General features: G+C 47.8%; 1 protein-coding gene across 1 annotated transcript in view; it reads left to right on the top strand.

The window, feature by feature from the left end:
• Positions 1 to 8,506: 8,506 nt before the first annotated feature.
• LOC147190546 (AT-rich interactive domain-containing protein 1A-like) overlaps positions 8,507 to 23,503 on the top strand; it is a 32,102-nt gene continuing 17,105 nt past the window's right edge. Inside the window, exons 1-4 of the mRNA XM_086136385.1 lie at positions 8,507 to 9,861; positions 19,102 to 19,374; positions 20,320 to 20,883; positions 21,411 to 21,527. Coding sequence (XP_085992511.1) covers positions 8,953 to 9,861; positions 19,102 to 19,374; positions 20,320 to 20,883; positions 21,411 to 21,527 — 1,863 coding nt within the window. The 5' untranslated portion in view covers positions 8,507 to 8,952. The remainder of the gene's footprint in view (positions 9,862 to 19,101; positions 19,375 to 20,319; positions 20,884 to 21,410; positions 21,528 to 23,503) is intronic.

Here is a 23,503-nt window from a genome sequence, read left to right as displayed (position 1 = left end):
GTTTTGTGAGCGTCTGCTAGCCGAATGCTAACACACAATTCACAAAACGCCATGGAGCAGTGACAAGGAAGAACGTGAACCATGGAGCATCGATGACGATGCCTATTTGGAGCGTAAGAGAAGGAACTCCCATCCATCCATGGCATTTAAAATATTTCTCTCATGTTGACTGCTCTAATGATTGGTGGTGAATCTGTTGTGTCCTGTGGCACTATGTATAAAACCCACCAACTTTGGGCATTCAAAAATGATCTGTCTGATCTAAAAGAAAAAAAAGAAAAAGACACAGGTATGGTGTATATTTTCTATTTAATTCTTGCTAATTTCTTTTGCTACTGTTAGTTCACAACATTAGGGAATATGCTTTTTTTGATGACAGCAAATTATTTTTGTCTACTCAGTGGTTCATCCCGTCCCAATTTTTTTTTAATTACTGGAAATGAATTCAGGCATTAAGAGGTCAAACCCTGCCATATTGTCAGCTTTACAGATGCCACATCTGCTCTGCTTTGTACACAGGCTATCATGCAGTTAAAGCAGAGACTGCTTGGCCAAAGAGCACTTTGAAGGCAACGCAGACGTGTTCAGAGCGACGCTATTGTATCGCCTGGCCGGCACGCCTGGGAATTATACGGCAATAAATGCTAAAACACGTCGGCTCCATAATACCATTTCTCTACCCTGACGTTCACATCAGCTTGACACAAAGTGCTGCCACAAGGATTGGTGGTGGAGTGTGTCGTGGGGGGGGGGCTTCACCCCTCCCTTGAAAGCCCAGCTGTCAGTGGTTACATAATAGCGGAGCCTTGTTGCGCTCGCCAGACAGCTTTGTACTCCTGTCACTGGTTGTGATTGTGGGCCTAGATTAAGCGGCGGGTGAGAAGGAGCAGTTAAGGGCTTCCTACCTGCTCTCGGCAGAGAGAGACGGAACAAACGAAATCAGAGGTCTGCGAAGAGCTTGCTTGCACCCCGTCATGTCGGCGTATTGTCGCCTCTTTGGTGCACTGATGAACACTGTTGCTCGCTTACACCGCCGGGAGTTTTTTATGTAGTGGCCCAAAGAGCACCGCCAAGGGGAACCGTGCGTAGTCAAGTGAGCATCGAGGATTAAACGTGGAAAACACTTGTGGACGCACTTTGACAGCTCACAATTGACAATGGCATCCATTTTCTACCTCTTATCCCGTTTAAGATTGTGGGAAAGCTGGAGTTTAAGCCTGATGATATGGGCGAAAAACTGACGTAAAAGGCAACTCGACCTTGCATAGGTCGCCATTAGGGATGTCACTTTTTTCACATCGATACCTGTACGAGTAGTCACTCTTTGAGTACTCATCAATACCAAGTACCGATACCTCGAGTGCTTTTGATTATTTTAAAGAAAAATGTCAGTTAACACAATGCCTGATGAATTTCTTTTTGACGCCGATGATAATTTGCCAATGTGTCAACCTGTCTTCATATACTGCCATGGAGGACTTACTCTATGTCACATTTTCGAAGCCTGCGGTATTAGCTCGATATCTATACCTGGTATTAGTACTCGTCCATCCCTGGCCGCCATTCCATAACAGAAAGAGAAGGACAATCATTTGCTCATGCACGCCTTTGGCCACTCATCCATCCGTTTTCAACTGCGTATACGGAAAGAGCGGAACAATTGACGATGACAATGCACGTTTTCTACTACAGAACCCATTGTAGCTTTCCTGTAACTCGAGTGGGTCAAGAATCAGTATGGGGGCAGGGGGTGTTAGTTCAACAGGGGTCTTGGTGGTGGTCCTCCCAAGAGATGATTTCATTGGCTTCCTCCTCCATCCTGTGATCCGGACCGGATTTTTCTTCTCTCTCGCTCTCGCTGTTTATAACTCAGAGCCAAGCCTTACGTTAAATCGGTGTTTCAGCATAACTGACGTTGTAGTTGACACCCCCCACCCCCACCCAACCCCTCTCACATCCCTGTCCCTCGTCCCCTTCTCCAGTCTGCTGGGCCCTTTTCCACCTTGCTCTTCTCTAGGTAGCACCTCGCTATCCGCCCAATTCGTCCAGTGCAACAACAAATAAATGCAGAGGTTTCAGGATGTTGTGTGCTCTTAAAAAAAGCGCCTTTGGGATACCCCTTGGGCACTAGCCCCCAACATTCAGGTGTGTTTACTACGTTTCGCAAAGCGAAAAGGCTCCTTTTTACAATGCTTTCTCTTAAAATAATTGATCAAGATGCTATTTCTGGCGCCCGTCCTCCTTTTTGCCGTTTCCTCGAGTAGCCTTAATTTGTCACCGTATCAGCGAGGATTGTGCTTTGTCTCACGAGAGATATGGAAATCTCTCAAAGAGGCATTGAGCCAAATCCTCCCAAAAGGAATCTTATCGGAAACAAACAAACAAACAAAAATTTCAAAAAACATTACAGCAAATTCCTTTGCGATCCAGTTCGGAACTGAACCAAGTTCCCGTGCGGAACATTTTAGGGAACTGACAGAAAGTGCAAACGGTGCAGCTCGGCTTTTGGTTTCGACTTTTGCACTCTTGCGACCACTGATGCTTTATGTCGCCGTCACCTTCTTCCGAGGCTTTAGCATGACAAGATTAGCCGGCGCCATGGGCCGCCAAGTCAAAACGAGGCCTTACATGTGCAACTTTCCAGTTTTCTCCATCTGTTGCCGGCAGAGCCGATCAAAAGACAAACCCTCCGTCGGAATATGAAACGTGGCTTTGGACCACGTCACTTGGACCAGTTTAGGATTTGGATCAAGTGGCGAAGAGGGGATATTTGAACCTGTCGGGCACGGCTCCTGCCAATTAGGGCATCTTCACAAAAGGCTGGCGCGGGCCTTGAGGGAGTGACGGTTGGCAGGGACGCCATCCGCATGTGCCCGCGCCACAGCCAGGATTTGGGTTGGCGCCCCTCTCCGTAGTCGTCGGGGCAAAACTCAGCATTCTGGCTCAAATGATTCATGAGCAAAGCGCTCTCAGATACGCGAGTAGCTGAACATTGTCAACATGCTCCCCTGGAATTAGCTCACGCGTTGAGAGCGGCGCATGTAGGCAAGATATGTAAAGTAGTTTGTCTTCTTTTTAAGAAAGGGCAGAATCAATCGTTTGTATTTGTCTTTGGAATGAGCAACGTTAATCGTTTTTGTTTTGTTTTTCGGAGGAAAGCGCAAAGATGAGTGTTTTGTTTTCATTTTCGCAGAGTCCAAGATCAAGGGTCATTAGGAGCAGTTTCGCCTGCCTGACTATTCAGGTGCAACATCACTCGTTTGTTTTCTTTTGAGGAATGTAAAATATCAAGTTTTTTCATTTCATCTGTATTTTTTCACATTTTTAAGAAAGCACAACGTGAGTCGTTTCTCTTCTTTTTGGTAAAGCTCAACATCAGTGGTTTGCTTTATTTTTACGAAATGAAAATTGCAGACAAGTAAGTCATGAATGAATATACCAATTATTTAATGAGCTCAATTTATGAAAAAAAACAAAAAAACATTTTACTTAACCAATTTTCAGAAGAGAAAACCCACAACCATTACTCGACTCTTGTTTATGTAAATGCTCAATGGGCCAGATTAAAAAAGGTACCATGACTTTGCCCATCCCTGATTTACAGCGGCGACCAGTTTCCGTGGCTGAAAGAGACCATTCTTCGCAATGCGTTTCCTTTCATCCCCCACCTGCAAAAAAAAAAAAAAGAGCGCAAGCACTTGGCGTCCTCGCAAGGTGGACGTCGGCTCGCTCTGGAGAGCACTTAACCTCGCCATTCACATGCACACTGCTTCCTTTTTTTTTGCCTTTCTTTGTGTCGTGCGGGAGAAAATAAGAATTCACAGGTGGTGAATTGGTCAAATCCTTTTTAATTGAAAAAAGACCCCAGAGCCAATTCACATGCAAACAAACCTGGTGTTGCCTGAATATGTGCTATCATTTTTGAATTTTGAAAGCATATCTTTTTCGCCCTCTGAGGTTGCGACATGAGAATATTGTGAGGACTTCATCCAGCAGTTCAATTGACAGAACCCATTTAGGTAAGATGCAAGAAAAAAAGGGCTTTTTTTTTTCTCAACACTGAGCTAAATTTTCCGAAATAATTTCAAGGACCCCAAAAGAGCTTTTGTTTTGTTTTTTGTTGGTTACGCCTCTGTGGTCCAAATAGGCAAAGCCAGAATTTAACTGGAACACAGGGACATACACTAACAAACACAAAGCTGATTTAAAATTAGTATAACAGCTGAAATCTTTTCTTTTTAGGAGAGCGCATCATCAACACTTTGTCTTCTATTTGAGAAAGGAACGGCGCCGACAAGCGCAACAGTAACAGTAAGAATGGTCTGAATTCTTCCGGTTCACTTTGATAATGTTGTTTTTGTTGGCTGCAATCTTAAAACGTCATTCGTCTCACACACACACACACACACACACACACCCTCACAGACACAGACACACACAATGGCTATTGCACTTTTGTAAGTGGCACGTCCTTCCTCTACACGCTCCAGACGACGTGTTGAACGGCTGCATGGCAACCATCTGGACAGGATCCAACTGTTGTGATTTAGTGTACGTTTGTGTGTGTGTGCGTGCGTGTGTGCGTGTGTGTGTGTGTGTGTGTATGTGTGTGTATGTGTGTGTGTGTGTGTGTGTGTGTGTGCGTGTGTGTGTGGCCAGGTCGAGCTTTGTTTAAGATTGCTGCTGATGTTTGGGGTAAGTGTGACAGCGCAGCCTTTGTGGCCATCAATTGTGAAATTGTGTACGTTACTGTCAGAGTGTGTGTATGTGTGTGTGTGTGTGTGTGTGTGTGTGTGTGTGTGCGATTGAATTGAACCACACTCTTGTTCAGAAATTCTCCACCCCATTATCGGGTTGTCCTGGAGATCAAGAGCCTTTTTTTCCCCTCTCAAAGTTTGAATCCCAAAGAGATCCAATCGCTACATTAAAATTCCACAGTGAATGTCAAAATAAACCGATTTACCATCGAAAAGGGCTGAGAAAGTCATTCAGCATTCAAGGATGATTATAGAAATAGATTTTTGGCGATGCCGGTCCCCGTGATTGCAACAAACATAGCGAAGAGAATGTTCCTTTCACCAATCCGATTTCGCATTCGTCCTCGCAGGACCCCCCCCCCCCCCCCCCGAGTGCCGTCGGCAATTTTCCATCCTTGGATTGGTTGATCAGACCACATCTTTGCAGCCAACTTTGAACAGCAAAATGGCAAGCGGCATACATTCCGACGTATAATAATCGGCATCGCTGGTGAGTATGATGTAAAAATTAAAATGGCTTTTATTTTTTTGGTCAAGTCATTCGATAAATAATTGATCTTGAAGAAGCTCCAGATGGCATACGTTGCTTACTGTCAAATTGCAATTTTGTCTACAATGGAACGTTTCTGTAATTGCCGATAGTGATGGCATTAAAATGTGGATTAAGTCACGTAAATCCCAGATGCCAAATGCAGCACCCGCCACTCCTCAAACAGCGAATGTGGCCCAGGGGCCGCAAGTTGCCCACCACTGTGTTAAATGAACACAAGAGAAACGGGCGCTTGGATGAGGCCCAAGCCGCTGCCTTGGTGACAGTCGGGGGTGATGCATCACACTCACTGAGGGTGGCTTGCTGGGGACTGAGTAAACACTCTTAAATCATCTGCTACCCCCACCACTGTCACCTTTGCCACTCCCCCAACACACACACACACGCACACAGACGCATACACGCACACACACCGCCAACAGTGCAGTTGGGCCAAGTTGCGACAAAAATTGAATAGGGACAAGGAATTTCAAACGGAATATTCTCCATCCATAGTAAAACTACAATCAAACTTAAGTAGTAAATGATGTCATCCAATGCTGTATGGCTCTTTTCATTTGATAATTGCCGTCTATTTGCTCCAGTGATTGACATGGAGTTCATCCACTGATGGACGTACATGTCAATTGATAGATGTCTGTTTCATCCTGTGGCACTTCAACCATCGCTGAGAAGCCAACCAATGACATCCAAGTGAATGGAGATCCATGTCACAGACGGTGGCATAATACGTGCCGACTGAGTCTGTGTTTTAAGTACTAACCAAATATAAATAATGACGCTATAAAAACGGATGAACGCGATGACGTGGGCAGCAAGACAAGAATCGCGAACAAGCGCTGAACATCATACTACCGAGAACTGCCGTCCTCTCGCTCAAGAGTCTGCATTCTGGGTCATATCAGTTTAAAGAGTCATCATGTCTATTAATTGTGGCGGGGTGGGAGGCCTCGAGCCCACTATTAAGCTCGTAAGGCCTTGGCAGAACGAGATCAGCGTGGAAATGGAGAACTAAAAGCAGGGCGAGGACACAGCATACGCATGGTAACCATATTGCAGAGATGCCCCAACCTGAACAAGAGGAGCAAATGCGGCCCCATGATAATAAACAGCAAGTTTATGCAAAAAGGAAAAAAAAGAAGCTCCCTCCCTCCCTCATAGCCTTGTCCCTTCTGATAAAACACACACTCCTCCCGTAGCCTATATACAGCAGCTGAATTGCGCCCCCCTCCTCCCTACCCTGCACATTCTCATGTATTAAAGCCCTTGCAACATTTGCCTTTTCGTCCCTAAAACGCACACAAACATCGCTTGTGTGCAAACGCCAACTGTTTATTTCACTGGAAAAGTAAGCCATGACAGCGGAGAGCTCCGCATTGTCGAGAGAAAGGGTTGAAGCAGAGCTCGCTTGCTTGCTTCGCATGCCTCCCATCCCCCACGTTCACAGAGCAAAGTTCTGCTTGCTTTTGCAAGCGCCGCTGATGCGTTCACGGTTGCTACCCGCCGCTCGGAAACGCTAGCTTTCCCGGAACGAAGTGGACATCTCGGAGCATTTGCTGCATATTTTCGTAACATTAGAGCAGCAGATTTAGAGGCCATTTACGTAATGTAATGAGTCAGTAAAACAGAGTACGATATGCCTATGTGGGATTGTGAATACAAGTGTGTGCGCGTGCGTGCGTGCGTGTGTGTGTGTGCGTGTGTTCTTTATGTCCTAAATTTGTAAAGATAGGGCATGATCACGTTCAAACATTCTCATTCTCTCTGCCTCCGTCATGAATTTTCGCTACATTGCCCCAAATAATAGTTTTTAGTCTGAATTATGGTTTTCACAGGCTTGCTTTTTATTGAGTGTCGAAAACTCAGATGGTCGGCGAAGGCAACTCCTTGGCTTCTGCCCTGAGAGTAGGAGACAGGCAGGGAGCACGAAGAAGAAGGAGGAAGGGTGGAGAGAGTAGAAGAAGAAAACGAAGAAGAAAAAGAAAAAGAAGAAGAAGCATAATTGGGGTCTGTTCCTGTTAATCAGGTCCTGACCAAAGTGCTGTGCTTCAGAATTTCTTTGGAAATCCCCACCCCCACTAGCAACATGTGAATTTCAAAGGTCTTACAGATGCTCACTATTCTTACATGCGATCTTCACTGCCTGTTCTGTGTGCACTGGGTCGGTCCACACACAACACTGCTTGTAATTCCACTCTTTACCTCTCTGTTCCTGCAAACACATGACATACTCAAATCTTTGTGTGGCTATTTCGTAATTGGCGGCACAGTGATCGACTGGTGATCATGCCCGCCTCACAGTGCAGAGGTGCAGGGTTCAATTCAAGCTCCAGCCTTCCTGTGTGGAGTTTGCATGTTCTCCCCGTGCCTGTATTGGTGTCTCCGGGTACTCCGGTTTCCTCCCTCATTCCAAAAACATGCACGGCAGGTTGAGTGGGCACTCTAAATTGTCCCCAAGTGTGATTGTAAGTGTCACTGGTTGTCTCTGTGTGCCCTGCGATTGACTGGGAACCAGTTCAGGGTGTACCCCACCTCCAACTCAAAATCAGTTGGGATAGACTCCAGCCATCGTGAGGATAACTGGATTGGAAAATGGCTGGATAGATTTTTCATAGATCATAAACAGGAAATTGAACATTGTACCACAGGACTGAGTTTGATGAAAATTTCAAGTGTCACGCACCCCTCCCCCCATAAAAATACATACTTGTTCATGTTCTAATATCGAATAGATCATTGAATGGGTCATGGTCTGGATTGATTGGGGGGGGGGGGGGGCTAGCGTATATTTACTCATGATTGTTACCAAATATCAAGTTGTTCCGTGTTGGTAGTTATTTGTTCTTCATTTTGTATGACAATTATTTGATAAAATACATTGTTATCTTTTTGGGGGTGTGCTGCAAGATCCTTCTTGACAAAAAACGCCCTGGTGCTTCTGATCGTGTTTAGGTGAGTCCACAACCACTGGCCGTGTGGTCCATTTTCAATTTTTGAACTGGGTCAAAAATTGAGTCCGATTTTAAAACAGGTAGCTAAATAATGTGTCTCTTTTTCCCCAAGTGCCAATGGAAAATGGGGGAAAGAACAATCCAGGAATTGGGAAAGAGTGGCGCATATGTAAACAACGTTTGTCCTGATCCCGCAGTCCGGGTCCAGTGTTGTTTTCATGGCGTTGAGTTGCGCTTCCGGGTTTTGCGTGTTTCTTTGCCCCTCACTAAGATGGCTGTGTCTCGCGGAGCCTCGTGCTGGTTCGCTCGATTTCTCGCTCGCGCTCTAGTTGTGCGTTAGAATCACCTTCTTTTTTCTTTTTTAAATACACTAACGCGCCGCAAACAGATTCATACCCCCGAGTTTAGCCGTCACCGTATTTTTTGCGTGTTCTCCGTCGCGAAAACTTTCCCCCCCTGTCCTTGTTTTTTTTCCGCTCAAGTTGAAACGGAGTCGCGGTGGATTTACCGGATACCGGTCCGGACGGAGGGCAAAACCGGGAGAGGGGGGGCGGGATGAACTCGGAGGACGGGTACGGTGTGTTAAATGTAGTTATATTCAATGACTACTCTGGGTTTAATCGAGAGTGAGTCGCTTTGCTGAGAGGAAAAGGGTGCTGTAGAAAGAGTGGGGAGGCGAGAGAGGGGGGATATCATGGCCGCTCAGGTCGCCAGCGTCGCCTCTCTCAACGCAAGCCCGCCGTCCGAACTCAAAAAGCCGGATCGGGACTCGCAGGAGGAGTCTGCACCGGGGGAGAAGCAGCCGCATCAGCATGAGAACAAGGAAGCGGGGCCCGACGGCGGCTCTCCCGGCCGAAAGGAACTGCAGGACGGCAGCGACGCTGCCGGGGGAGGAGGGGATCCTGACATGAAGAACGGGAACGGGAATTTGCCCAGGGTAAATAATAATAGCAGTAATCAGAACGATTCCGGCGGGCCCGAAGGAAATAACCATCCCGGTGTGGGACACCACCACACGGGCCCCTTCCCACCACCTCCTTACGGGTACAACCAGCACTACAGCCGGGCCCTTATTCATCAACATGGCGGACAACAAAGCCCTGGCATGGCAGCTGCGCCGGGGCCGGGCATGATGGACCCTTACCCCGCCAATTCCCACGAACATGGTTACCCCAACCACTATAACAACTACAGCCCCTTCCAGAACAGGACTTCATATCAGGGTCAGGGCTACGGAGCCATGAGTTCCTCGCGGAACAACCAGCCCCCAGCGGCTGGGGGGCAGCCAGGCAAGCAACAGCCAGCAGCGACGGGAGGAGGGATGGCTGCTGCTGCTGCCTCGTACAACAACCAGAGGTATAACATGGGAAGCCAGCAACCCACGTCGACGCCGACTTTAAACCAGCTGCTCACGTCCCCCAGCCTGGCCAGGAGCTACCCTAACTACCCGCAAGGAGACTATAACAACCAGGAAGGGGGCACGAAGGCGGCGGGGGAGATGGCGAGTGCCTACGGTGGGGTCCATCCGGCTTGGCAACATAGGGCCCACCACCCGCCTCCCATGAGCCCGGGGAATACCGCACAGGCCCCCAGCAGGAACCAGGTAAGCCCCCCCACTCGGAAACCTGCCACGCTAAGCTACCAGCCATTGTCTATGGAGCGAGAGCTCTAAAATGGCTGCCTCTCTCTTTTTCACACACCGCCACAACCCCCTGCAATAGTGCTTCTGAGCGAGGAGCGAGTCGTGTTTTGGGCGTTAAAAACAACTTTTTGTGACGAGGGGGTGACGAGTTTGGCCAAGTACGGTGAAGAGTTTGACAGGAGAAAGTGTGCGTTTAAAGAGCAAGGTGGTGATATGGCTTTTTCTTCCTCCTCTTCCAACCTCCATTTAGAGATTCAACGACGAACAGCCGAGGCTTGTTTTTCGCTTTTAAAACTTACAAAAGTACGAAGTGTGCTGCTTTAGAAAACGTGTGACATCGTTGAAACGAGACGTAAATGACAGCCACTGACTCGAAAAAATACATTTGCATATTCATTAGCAAGAAGCTATGTGCTATAAGTCGCTAGTCATTGCATGGTGAAGTGTGTCTGTGTGGTGAAACTGACCACCGATTGAGCGTTTTCTTGGATCAACTGGCCCGATTATGCCTTCTTTTTTGTGTGAGTGTCATCGTTTTATTTATTATTTTCTCACGCCCTTCGTTTCTTTGCTTCCGTGTTGTCACTCCAGCCGCCTGCACTCGGGTTTAGCGCAGATTGCTTTTTGCTTTGGGATTTGAATTATGGAGGTAAAAATCGTGCTGTCAGAGCCACAAGACAGTTGGTCTTAGGTTGACATGCGAGCCGAGATCTGATTGGCTGGCCGTCCCTCCGCTCTCGGCCATTTATAATTGAATCTAATGGAAAAAAAAGTAAGGGGGAGGCTGCAGCCCCCCACCCCCGCCCAGACGCACTCCTCCACCAAACAAAGTAGTGCTGCTTTTCATCCCCTTTTGAGCCTTTTTTAAAAAAACATTAAATATCTACAAACGTGTTGCCTTACATTGTACCTACGTGCAATCTCTCCATGTTGAGATGTTTGTGGGCTTGGCCAAACACACTCAACCACAAAATGTGCTTTTCTGAATGTTCCTCATTGGTTGTTAGGGGGGAAAGAATATCTGGTGTAAACAGGAAAGAGGTGGCTCGCTTTATACCTGTACGGATTTAATATTGATGATAATCCGGATGGTTTGGTTGCATTTGTTTACTCGCCATCAAGCGATTAAAGTGTCTGCAAATTAGCATTATCTTGTCTATAATATTGGTGTCCAAACAAGGGTTCGAAATGAAATGAATGGAAATGGTCACTTCATCGTCAATATGTCACCATCATGAACCTCCAGCCCCCGCCCCCTTAAAAAAAAATCATTTAGGCCACTTTATGGATATACAAGTGTAAAAATCATTAAATTGCTCTTTGTTGATTTTTACGGAGCAATTTCTGCTGTTTTTCTGCTTTGCAAAAGTTTGCTCGTAATTTCGAAAGAAATTACAGGATTAAAGGACGTTTTGTTGTTGTGTTACTGAGAACAGTTTAACTATGGAAATCATAATAATGGAGTTGCATACTCACATCATCACGGATCAGTTTACTTTTTACTTTATTGGTTTATTTGGACGGGCCAATGCACCTTTTTTAAACAAACATCAAGTATCGTTACATGATGTAAATGTGCTAGATTTAGCACAAGGCTAATTTTAATCCGAAGTTCACTTATCACGAGTCCCATTTTATTGAATATTTATACGTTAACAACCGAAGATTCATTTTTGAAATTGGTTTAGAATGTGTTCCCAAAAGTTTCATTGCAACTACAGAGTGTGGGAGGAGTGTTTGAAGGCTATACCTTTTAAAAAAGATTTTTGTTTGATATCTCTCGCGCTGACTTTTACCGATTGCCCGCGGCTGTCTTGTGATGAATTGGTCAACACTTTACTTTTACAATGTACTTAACAGTGGAACTTTGGTTTTTGATTAATCCATTCCAGAAAGTCGGAGTAAAATTGAATTGTACCAAAACTGAAGCAATATTTTACATATGAAATGATGTAAAGTCAGGTCATATGTTTCAGACACCCCAAAAAATAAACCCAAATGCTTTTTTTAAGAAATAGTAGATTATGATTCTTTTTTTCATGTACATACCTTCAGTCTAAAAAAATCCCCAATTATTAACAAATAAATAAAAAAGGACTTTAGAGCTTACAGTGATGGCTCGACTGTACGCTAGGTGTGTTTCGGCGACATCACAAATTCTTGCACTGGCGCGTCACAGCGACCGCAGTTGTTGTTTACAAACAGCAAAGGTGTCAGCCAAGTGTCACGGCATCTTTTTTTTTTTTCTTCCCATCCCACCCGAAAGTTTACAGTAGCCTCATTTACTTTCTCCGCGCATTACCATGCGAACAGCGCTCACCCTTGCGCCTCCCTCGAGTAATACGTGTCACATTTGGCGTTTGTTTACTCTGCGGTTATGTCATTTGCACAGACATGACATGTATTAAAGGACAGCATTGCCTCTGAGCATGGTGCCTAAAAGGGAGTGCTTGGACAACAAATTATTTCAATTGTGTTACGGCCTTGAGACCATTGTCCATCATCAAATGAAGGACTGTCATTTCGATCTATTTTCTTCAGGTCCAGTCTCAAAATGCAATGTATGTAGGATTAATTCAATTTGTTCAATCATTTAGGACTGTGTTTGGAAATAGCTGTACTTTCCCTCTTCTATTCTCTTTTAAGAATATTTTACATTTTTGCCCTGCAAGCAAACTTGTATCTCGTCTCGACACAGTGACTTTCATGCCAAGAAAAGATCCCGCTGACTGGTTGCAATATTTGGAAGTAAATGCTAAAGCCAATCGTGCCATATCATAGTTAGTGGCATTACGTTTTTTTTTTAAGTCATGCAATAAAGGTCCCCAAGTGTAAACGAATGGAAAAGGTTAAATGCAGCAATCAAGCCTGTTTATTACTCTTGTTTAAAAATGGTGATTCACGGGTTAAATGTTTTTTTATTATTACGATGACGATTATTTTTAATAATAATAATAATAATAGATTTTATTTATAAGCGCCTTTCAAGACACCCAAGGACACTTTACAATAACAAAAAACACAAAACAATACGGGTTGAGCAGCGGCAGCCAAAACGCGCCAGCGTTCACTCAACCCGAAAGTCAGAAAGAAACAAGGGAGGGAGAGGCGGAGAAAAAAAAACCCACGCTCGAACTACCCTCATTTGAGGATAATTTGAGTGAGGCAAAATACACGCTTTCACTTATTAAAACATGCAGAAGATTTCCAAAGTACCTGTTCTCACTCCTGCTCACACAGTTCTCTAAAGAGACCCAGCATGAATGCTTCAAGCCCCCCCCCCCCACCTGTTACTCCCTTTTGAGGTTTACTGAAAAACTGACGCATAAAACAAGATAATTAACCATTGTGTTTAGACATAAACACCAATGATCAACCAAAGTATATCATTTCATTGATGAACATATTGTGAACCGTTTCATGGAAATGAGTGTAGATTTAATGGTAATTATTTAGCTGCTCTGTGGGAGCAATCGGTATTACTGACAAATGTGTTCGTGGAGGTCTGAAATTTCCCGCGACTTGCGCTAAAGGGTGACGGGGAGCGGCGGTTTTCGTGTGGAGGTGGTTCTCCCATCCCGATGAAAGACATCCTCGGCCGAGTTTGAGTGAAACCCCGAGCAAAAACCTGAGCTGAAATCCGATTGGAAAGACACCCAAAGCAGCGCTGTTATTTATCGACTTGGCTGCCGCTAATGGTTGCACGCGCTGCTCCGCCGCCGCCGTCTAAAAGGGAGCGCGCCCCCCCGCCTGCTGCAAATTGGAAAGCGGCTTACAAATCAAAGGCTCGCGTAATAAAGGTGGCCGGTATTTATCATCGCCGTAGCATTCAAAATAGTGACGCGTTTTACCGGAGCCGTCGGGATTTTGCTCTTTATAGATTCTAATAAACATTTGATCGTTGCATTATACTAGTACACTAGTGGGTGAGGAGTGCCTGATTTGCATGAGACAAAATAGGCAGATTTTTACAAGCCTCTTGGAGGGGGGCGGGAGGTGATATTTTGACCAAATTTTGTACCTGAACCTCCACAACCCCCATGTACTGTATATGTAAAATGACAAATTCTCACATTTTGAAGCGTAAAAACTAAGAAGACATGCGGGCCCCCCCCAGCCCACACCTCTACTGGAAAATGGTTCATTAGCACCTTAGTAACATTCCCGTGTGGCAATGTCTTTTGCACCCTCTGCCTGCATGGAAGCTAGCCTGTTTTGAGGGGGCCATTGAGTCTCACACAGACCCGCCACTGCGTACCCCGCGCGCTCTCCACTGCTGAGCCATTGCCAAGTAAGCTTTCCTTGCCATGACAACTACGGCCAAAGCTCCTCGCTGAGCCCCGAGTCTGAATGGGCACACAGATTGTTGTTTTTCGTTGCAGAGGCAGCACTTCATCACCCACAATTTCACGACTCCCAACCACTATTGTCAACCTGGACTTGGACGCCTTTTAATTGCGAGACAAATGCTGGTTGCGCACAAAAGAGGAACGCGCTGCGCTTCGGGAGGAAGTTCACTCTGCGCTCTTTAGCCCTGCAACTGCTGAGTAATGATTCTCCACAGGCCACATGGACAGCGTGCTGCCTTCCGGCGCCGTGTGCGTGTGTGCATGAGACGTAGTGGTGCGCGTGTGTGTGCGTATGCTGGGAGAAACGGTGTCAGTGATACTCAGGAGGGGGGTGGCGGGTGGGGGCGGATTGTTTTGTGAATGATCTTCGTCTGCCCCCTGACAGCTGTGTGTGTTTGTGTTACGCTGCACTTATTTGGCAGTGGTGTGTAAGCGTATATGTGTGCGTGCGTGCGCGCGTGTGCATATGTCTACTGCCGTTGTTGCCTCGGGAAGCTCCCTCTGACCCGCTCTTGCTCCTTGCGTCACCAGCCATTCCTCTTCCTTAAGTGACGCCTCCTCACTTCCATGCCACGGTCGGCCTCAAAACAGGGTCGCCTTCAAGGCACGGTGGCGACCAGGCGGGGCACGGGACGTCGTTGCTCTCGCCGTAGTCCACCGTGTTAATAGCAATCGGCGAACATCCGCCACGGATTGTCGTCGTCATGTGTGGGAGTCCGATGTGTGTTTTTCTTCCCTCAACTGTTTGGTCTCACGCAGTTGTCATCAGTTGGACGTTACATTTTGGTGACCGAGCGCAGCTGCCCATGTCACTGTAGCCGAAGCTGGCAAGCTAGTTCATCGCTCGAGTTGTTTCAACCTTGAGTTTGTTGCCGACTAAGAGGGAGATAAGCAGTCTCTTGTGAGGACAAATGCCAGAGCAGGTCTCGTCGCATTGGCGAAGACGTGGCGGGGTGGTTTGATACTTTGTTCCCGTTGACATTTGCCTCCTTCAAGGCTCCACGTTAGCAGAATAATATCCTTCTCTGAGCCCGTTGCTAGAGGGGAGGCTTCATCGGCTTTTTGACGTATGCCGCAAAGACATTCCGGTGTTGAAGTGGTTAACCTTTAAAAATGGAACTCGCTTTTGATACTCGAAGGTAAGGAATGGTGCTTCCGGTTAGATAGTCAACACTTATTGGCTCTAGCTTGCACATATCGCAAAACAAAGTACAGTTGACTAATGTTTACTTTTTTTCCCGAAAGATCCTGACTTGTGTTCGTGCCACGGTGTTGTGTGCATCCATGTGCAGGTTAAGGGGAGCTACGCCGTTTATTGGTTTGCCTGGGGACCTTTATTATTACGCGGGTACAAACGCATGCTTTTTCGATCAGGCGAATAGTTTGAAGGAATGTACATAACCCGGGCAATTCAAACGAGAAGTTTACTTAGCTATGTTTTTATCAAGTGCTGCTTCCGTCTTGAGTACTTTATTTCATTTCATTCATTCATTTATTTATTTATTTATAAAATCCTGGCAACAGCTGGTCATGCACCTGGCCGAGTTGGGATGCGATCGCTCGGCTGGGCTGTGCGAGGTCGCTCCGGCAGGCCCAACGCCAGCCCCCCCACCGCCCTCCGTTGGCTTTTCATCCGAGTCATTGTGCGGTCAGTGGGAGCTCCCAAAGTTGATGAATCGGGATGCCAGACTAATTACGTCATTGAGAACATGGTCTCTTTGCTTGTTTTTATAAAACGGCCTCCCGTTTACCATGTCATTTTATGGGGCCCCTTCTGAGCTCTTAGCGCGTCACTAACTGAACATTTAATCTCTCAATTCGGATGACTACATTTTGATGTTTGCAGCATTGCTGCTCAATCTCTGCCGGAATCTATTCCAATCTTTGGTTCTGGGAAGATGGTCAGTCGCGTGTTTATCATAAGGACTGGGGGGGGGGGGGGGGTCTGGCCAATTGACATCATCAGCCGTCTGCTTGCTTCTTAAGCCGAATGCTTATTCTCACGTTTCAGAAAGTCGAGAAAGCGTCCTGGAAAGAATTTCTTCAAGCTTCACTTCCGAAGCAGAAGCGTGCGTGACGGCGGATAACATCATCGGCGCGTTGTAAGCCGCCAAGCCCGCCGTGCGCACGCGTCCACGTGGTTTGCCCTTTGGAAACAACAATTGCGGTCATAAAATGGACTCCTGTGGTCTCGGGATAGGATATCCTGTCCCCTCTTTTGTGTGACATGTGATGCACACGCCGCCTTTAGAGGGCCGGCCTTCCGCGGCGTGTGTTTGGGCTGCCGCGTTGCGTGCTGAGGGGCTTTAACGCGGAACAATGGTGTGTATGTGTGTGTGTGTGTGTGTGTGTGCGTGCGTGCGCCGTGGCGGATTAAATTAGCAGCGGTTGTTTATCGTCTCCCCGTTGCCGCTTTGGCCCATCTGCTCCAGAGGGCCCCCACCCTCTCTGGCCCTTTACAAATCCCTCCCCACATCACACGGACACTTTTGAATAGTTGCGTTATCCACCAGCAGGCCTGTCGTGACACAGTACATCAGCCCAACCTCTTCTGCAGGAGTAAGCGGGCTTTCCTCTATGCAGATTAGCCACGTGCTAATTGTGGTTATTTATTTATTTGTTGGTGGGAGGGGGAGAGAAAAAAAAAGGCAGAGGAGAAGTTACCTCTCGAATTTGATGAAATGGTTGCGCAACAAATAGAGAATGCTTTGGGCAGCTCTAAACTCTTTCAACCAGAATTCACTGGCAACATCTTGATGCCAATGTTGCCTCGCGAGAGAAAAACTTCCCTCCTTCATGTTGTGTATTTGTCGCCTGGAAGTGTTTGTCACATATTTTTTTGTGATTTGGAGTTTCCCCACTCTGAATACACTTTTCACAACAATGTCATTCTGACTTGGCAAACGTGTTCAGCTTGCAAATTGTGGTTACATTTCTGCTTCAGGAACGCGACTCTCCCGCAAAGCAACGACACCTCGACAGCAAAGTTGGATTGCGATCTCGGAGTCTTCTTGCTTATCCTCGCACCAAAGCAAAAGATTATATGAGGTCCTTAATAAGGTGGAATACAATTTGTAAGCGCAAAGGTGTACCTTTCTACAACTGCTCCGCGGGGATGTGCCGTGGAATATTTTGGAAACGTGTCGACAGGTGCGCACACGCAGCTTTGAAGGGGTTGTTCATTGAGTCATGTGAGAGAGAGCGAGAGAGAGAGAGTGTGTGGAGTGGCGGTTCAGTGTCAGCAACGACTCTCCATTTGGCCCGGCGAGCTGGAAACGCTGATTACAGTTGAGCTGTACTTTCCAGCTCTCGCTTTGTGCTGAGCTGTCAAGCTTCTTAAAAGGAAGTGGCCATCCCGTCCCATCCCACCCCATGCTGGTGTGTCGGGGATCCACTGGTTGTCTTCAGCCCAGCAAGCTGTTGTCCATCAAGACCCCATGTCGCATCACGGCGGAGGCGGGAGTGAGATATGTGCGCTTCCTTGCAGACGGGGTTACCTCTTCCCCCACGGCGCAGTTGGTAATGACCCCGTAGGAGAATGGTAACCCCAGCACTCCACCCACCTGCACCGCAACACATAGCTCAGCTCCTGACCCTGGAGGAGCTCAGGGGAGTGTGGCCTGGGGGGGAGGCGAGCCAGAAAACCCGAAGCGGCATTAGTTCCCTTGGATAATGTTGCTTGACCACTCTTGGCGGCCTGTTGATTCTCCGACCCCTCCGCCTACGTGCCTTCCAAGCAAGCGCACGCATTCCGACCACCTCCTGCCATGGCGATACCGCTGTAGCCCTTCCAGACCCCCCCCCCCCCACCCCCCTCCATAACTGCATTCAGAGAATGCCAAAGCCTGCTGCTTTATTAAAGACCAGGAAGCGCAATGCCTGGCCCAGGTTCAAACAGCAGTGCAGCTGGGACCTGTTACATTTTCGGCAGACTGCCCTTTCTGTCTGGCGAGCTATAAATAGCCCTGGTGGTTGTCTCACTAAACCAAGGAAAAAAGGTTTTGGGAGGGGGAGAGGAAAAACGCATACACACAGCACAGATTAATAACCGTGGGAAGCAATGAAAGCTTTGTGTCTGCTGCCCGGGGTCAGCGGGGCAGGAGGTGTTGCTTCCTCAAAGCCGCCATTGTGGCTCACAGGGTCTCGGTTCCCTCACGCCGACGGTGCCCCCGTTGGGAACTTCTAACCACAAATCAAGACAACGGCCACTTGAGGAACGCTCGGCGAAATCCCAGCTTTTAATTATTTACATTTTGCGTCACGTGGAGGGATTCCCTCGCCATCATCTGTTTTTATGACCTTGGAGCCAGCTGCTGACAGCCGGCACAACTTCTACATGACACTGCAGCCCCTCCCGCCCTCCTTCCCGGAGAGGCTTTGGGCCATGTGGATCCTCCAGGGTCCAGACACCATGCTGACACGTCCCCAGCTGAGCGACGGGCCCGCGTCCAGCCACCGCAGACACTCGTGCTTCCTCACGCATAACTCTGCGCGACTCCTCCCCGACGTTTTCATCTGTAACAGAATCGACCAACTGGCACAATAAGCCGAGGCAGGAAGCGGCTGCTGGCAGTTGTAGTAGGCCCTGTTCATTCATTCGTGGCCAATTTTTTTTCCTTTTCCACTTGGAGAGTAAATCCACTTTTTGTCCTGCCTATGCGCCTTGAAGAGGATATTTGCAAATGCTTTTTTCAATTCCGTCTAAGTGTCTTGACAAGTCCATCCATCCATTTTGCATAGACCTTATCCTCATTAGTGTCACCGTTGAGCAGGAGCCTCTATGTCTGTCTGTGTGTTTGTGTCCACGTTTAAGCTGATGGATTCATTGAGTTTCGTCATGTGTGTCCTCTAGCCTGCGAGCCCCATGGACCAGGTAGGGAAGATGCGTGGCCAACCATACGGAGGAGCCACCCCTTATTCCCAGCAGCCGCAACAACAACAACAGCAGCAGCAGCAGCAACAGCAGCAGCAACAGCAGCAGCAAGGACCTTCCCCTGGGCCCGGGCCCCAGCAAACGGGCTCCTATCCGGGGCAGGGCTACGGATCTCCGGGCCCCCAAAGATATCCGATAGGGATCCAAGGTCGAACGCCGGGCACAATGGGTGGCATGCAGTATGGACAGCAGGTCAGTACTTAGTGATTTTTACATTTTTAATGTTTAAAAATATTTCTTTGGTCGTTGGAGACTGGCTTTAAAAGGCCACGATGACCATGAGACAATGCTGTGTGGTGTTTCCAACCAAATAAAAATCCCTGGTAATGCCAAAGAGCCAGAAAACCAGTGACAACGCACGCACACACACACACACACACACAAACTCAAAAAGGGCAGCAATTCCACATTATGAGCATTTTAGGAAATCGGCAGGATTGGCATCTCTGGTAATAATAATTACTGGCTGTATCAACAGGAAGATAAACTGTGAGAAGCCGTTATGAATTTTTTACCAGGAGCCTCAATGGCTCCAACAGCTGCCCCTCAATATTTCAATTTTGTATATTTTTGTTCAAAAGGAAGGTTGCAGAAATCCATAATTTGTGTATACACGTACGTGTGTGTGTGCGCGCGAGCGTCAGGTCATGAATATACAAATCCTGCCCTCACATTTGAACTGCAGAAAGGGTTGCACAGACAATTCTGCTGTGCCATGTAATCTTTCGCCCCTTTTTACACGGCCTGTAAAAGCTGGCATTTTACTACCTTTTTTTTCTGCGTGTGTGTAAATGGCATCAAGGTGGAATGGGGAGGGGACCAAGTCCACCTCACAAATTTTTGTCATCGACTGTTGTATCAGGGGTAGGATACGGCCTGTGCGTAAGGACCGGAGAGCCTTTATCTATTTATTTACTTAGTTTAGTTAGTGGTTGATGTTCTGATGAGAGAATGGAAGATTTAATTGCTGTTTTCTCGGGAAACGGTTCTTCCAAGTTTCAAAATCCCAGCTTTTTTTGGAAACTTTCAGAACTTGGACATGACCAAATATGCCATTTTAGTGAACGACCCCTGTTAAACGTGACTGTTGTGCCTTGGAAGATGAACAACAAGTGATTCGCCTTCCTGCCTCCTTAGATGTCAGCCTATGGGCAACAGGGACCGGGAGGCTATGGGCAGCAGGGTCAGGGCTACTATGGTCAACACGGCGGACCTCCTCACCCGAGCCAGCAACAGACCCCTTACGGCGGCCAACCCCAAGGCGGTTCCGGAGCTCCCTTCCCCCAGCAGGGGCACCCTTCACAACCGGCCGGCCCACACGGGCAATCCGGGCCCCCTTACTCCCAATCCCAAGGTCCCCACGGTCCTCCGGCCGTACAACCGCCCTACGGATCCCCCCAGCAACAGCCAAGCCAACAGCAGCAGCAAGCTCCCGGTCCTCAGACTCCGCAAGGCTCCCAAGGCCAGACTGGCTACCCTCAAGCCTCTGCACCAGGCCAGCCCACACCGCAGCAAACACCGCCGCAGCAGCAACAAGGCGCGCCGCCGCCGCAGCAGCAACAACAACCAGGAAGTCAACCTCCTCAATCCCAACAACCTCCAAGTCACGGCCAGCAGAGTCAGGCATCGCCGTACTCTCAGACACCGCCCCTGCCGCAGCAGCAGCAGTCGCCGTATCAGAGGTTCCCACCGCCTCCCCAGGTATCAACACAGCTGCGTCTATAACCTCACTCTCATTCACACTCCCATCGGGTAGATCGCCTACCACAGATTCTTCCAAGTTTTCATCCAAGAGCCACCTGCGATAAGTGAAAATCCACCATAGAGCGAGACCATATCATTTTAGGTTTTATCGTTTAACCCCTCCCACACACTTTTAACACAATCTAACGTCATGAAACTGTGCATAAGGGGTGCCGAGAGTGGAGGGACAGATGAACTCCGGTCATTCTTAACCTTTCAACTCTTCCTTGAAAACACTCGGAGCATCATTGCACTGAAACACAGTATGCAACGTTGCTCACAGGCAAGTCCTCTCCTTCAGTGTTTCCCTGCTCTAAATTCGGACGCAACCTAGTAAAAAAAAAAACGACAACTAAGATTGCTTCAAAAGAAACTTGAGTACAGCAAGGTTGCCAATGAATCACAATATGGGGTGGGGGTTCACTGTATCGGATACCTGCAAACGTAAACATTTGAGTTTAAGTTTTCTTTTTTTCATGGCCCAGGAACTGTCCCAAGATTCCTTCAGCTCCCAGTCCAGTGCGCCTCCTTCCAACCAGCCCATGCCTTCCAACAAGAGCAGTCAAGAAGACAGCATGCAAGGACGGCCGTCGAGTTTGCCGGTACGTCCTTTGTGTGGAGTGATATTTAGCAAAACAAAAAAGGTTCGTGGGGGCTCGCCAAGGATGTCCAGGCTACAGAATGAAGACCATAACAACAGAGCAAAACTCAAGAGTGAAACTGACTTCAATAATTGATGACCAACTTGTCCAGTCTTACCACAGATAAACTTCTTTGTCAATTTTCGTTGGTCTCGATTCCTCGATGGCACGTGACCGTCCAGGTACTGCCAAAGACCTCATTGGATTGACAAGAGTCTTGATTGTTGGCGGACATGAAGTGTTGGCCCTGCGCCACACATGACAAAGCGCCACGTTCTGGTTTTGTTTGTTTTTGGCATGCGGGCTGCGTTTATAGGCCACTCTCGGCGAAAGGCGAGTGAGTAATGAGATCATTAATGAGAGACAATGAAAGTGAGAGAGCAAACGTCAGCGAGGCGACGGATGGACATGGGAGTGGGGGGGGGGCAAATGACTTCGAATGGTGCGAGCGATCCGTCGGCGTGGGAGCTACCGGGAGCGAGGGAGGGATGATAAGGAAGGCTGTCTCTGCCAAGAAGGGATGCCCTCAGGATGTGTGTGTCCCCCCCCCCCCCCCCCCCGCCTGTTTGTTTGTTTATTTATTTATTTATACATCTCTGCGGGCTCTAACCATTGGCTGCACCGGCCACGCTTGGGCTATTTTTACCCCCCCCCCCCCTCCCTCCGGCAGTCTTATTGGGGATTCCCTATCTGTGCTCGTTGATTGGCTGCCAGACATTAATCTGCTTGCTTTGGTGTGTGTCAGAGCACACGACTGTGTACAGATTAGACCACATTAAAAGAGCCCGACAGCCGGAACAAAACTAATGGGACCGTTCTTTCTCCGTGGTTTGAACTGAGTTTCATTCATCGATGTTTTGACTTAGTGCCCTGCCCCTCAGCGGACGTCATGTGGGTGCAAGCTAACACAGCCAAGTGGTGCGCTCAGTTTTGCCTCAAGTTGTTTCACAGCATGATTAATCGGCGATCACTTCAACGCAATCGACTACAATCTTAATGATGGATCCATTATGTACGTCCGTAATCTGTCCTATTATTACATCTGGATGGAGAAAAAAAAATCGAATCTCTCCAGCCCACCCCCGCACACCCCCCGTGTCATTTCGCCTTGCAGAATTTGACTAGCAGATTCCACCTCAGCCCAAGTCGTTGTGAGCCAGGTGCCCGGCTGTTCAGGTGCGTTTAAACGTGCGTGTGTAGTAGGGCGAAAAAGAAAAGCAGTACAGGCAGCAGCAGACAACCAACTTGGTGAGCAAGTTGAACTGGTTTCTGGTTTGTTTTCGGCTCCTGGCTCTGAGACGCACGCGGTTGACTGTTGAGCATTAACCGCCTAATTGCAATCATATCCAACTGACCTTTTTTTTTTTTTTTTTTTTTGGTAATGAAGTTTACTTGACCTCATCTTCTACTGCAGATTGAAGCAAGTGTCTTATTTTTCTTCCTATGACAGATGAGGTCCAGTGGGCTTGAATGACATGTAGGCGCAGTGACGTAGCTCCTGTTTTGCAAGACCTTAAAAGTCTTGCACCTACATCTGTGATTCCCCCCTGGAAGTGACACTTGCTCTCCATGTCGACCTAGGAGAGCGGGACCCCCGTGGCCCCCGCCTCCACACACCACCACCTTCTGTCTTCGCTTTTAATCTCGCCGTTGTCCCCTCGCGGATCTTTTGTTACACCCCTTTCTCCACTTTTGGCTTCATCCTGCCAAAGACCGCCCACTGATTGTGCGACTAGTCTTTTGGATGTGTCTGAATGTGCTCGAGACTTTGAGAGGAAGGTCACATGTTGGTCACACACTTTGAGTTTGTTTTACTTGGCCTCCCATCCTCTACCCCCGCCACCCCCCTCTATTGGTTTCTCTCACTAAAATAAGAGCCTGTAGCTGCGGCGATGCCGGGCCAAGAATAAGGCCGAGGAGAGAGAGAGAGAGATTGT

Source organism: Hippocampus guttulatus, chromosome 18 (assembly GCF_054856545.1).
Source record: "Hippocampus guttulatus isolate MCC_2025c chromosome 18, RoL_Hgut_1.0, whole genome shotgun sequence".
NCBI classification, from domain to species: domain Eukaryota; kingdom Metazoa; phylum Chordata; class Actinopteri; order Syngnathiformes; family Syngnathidae; genus Hippocampus; species Hippocampus guttulatus.
Note: the sequence above shows the minus strand (reverse complement) of the source record. Positions and strands in the feature narration are given on the sequence as shown.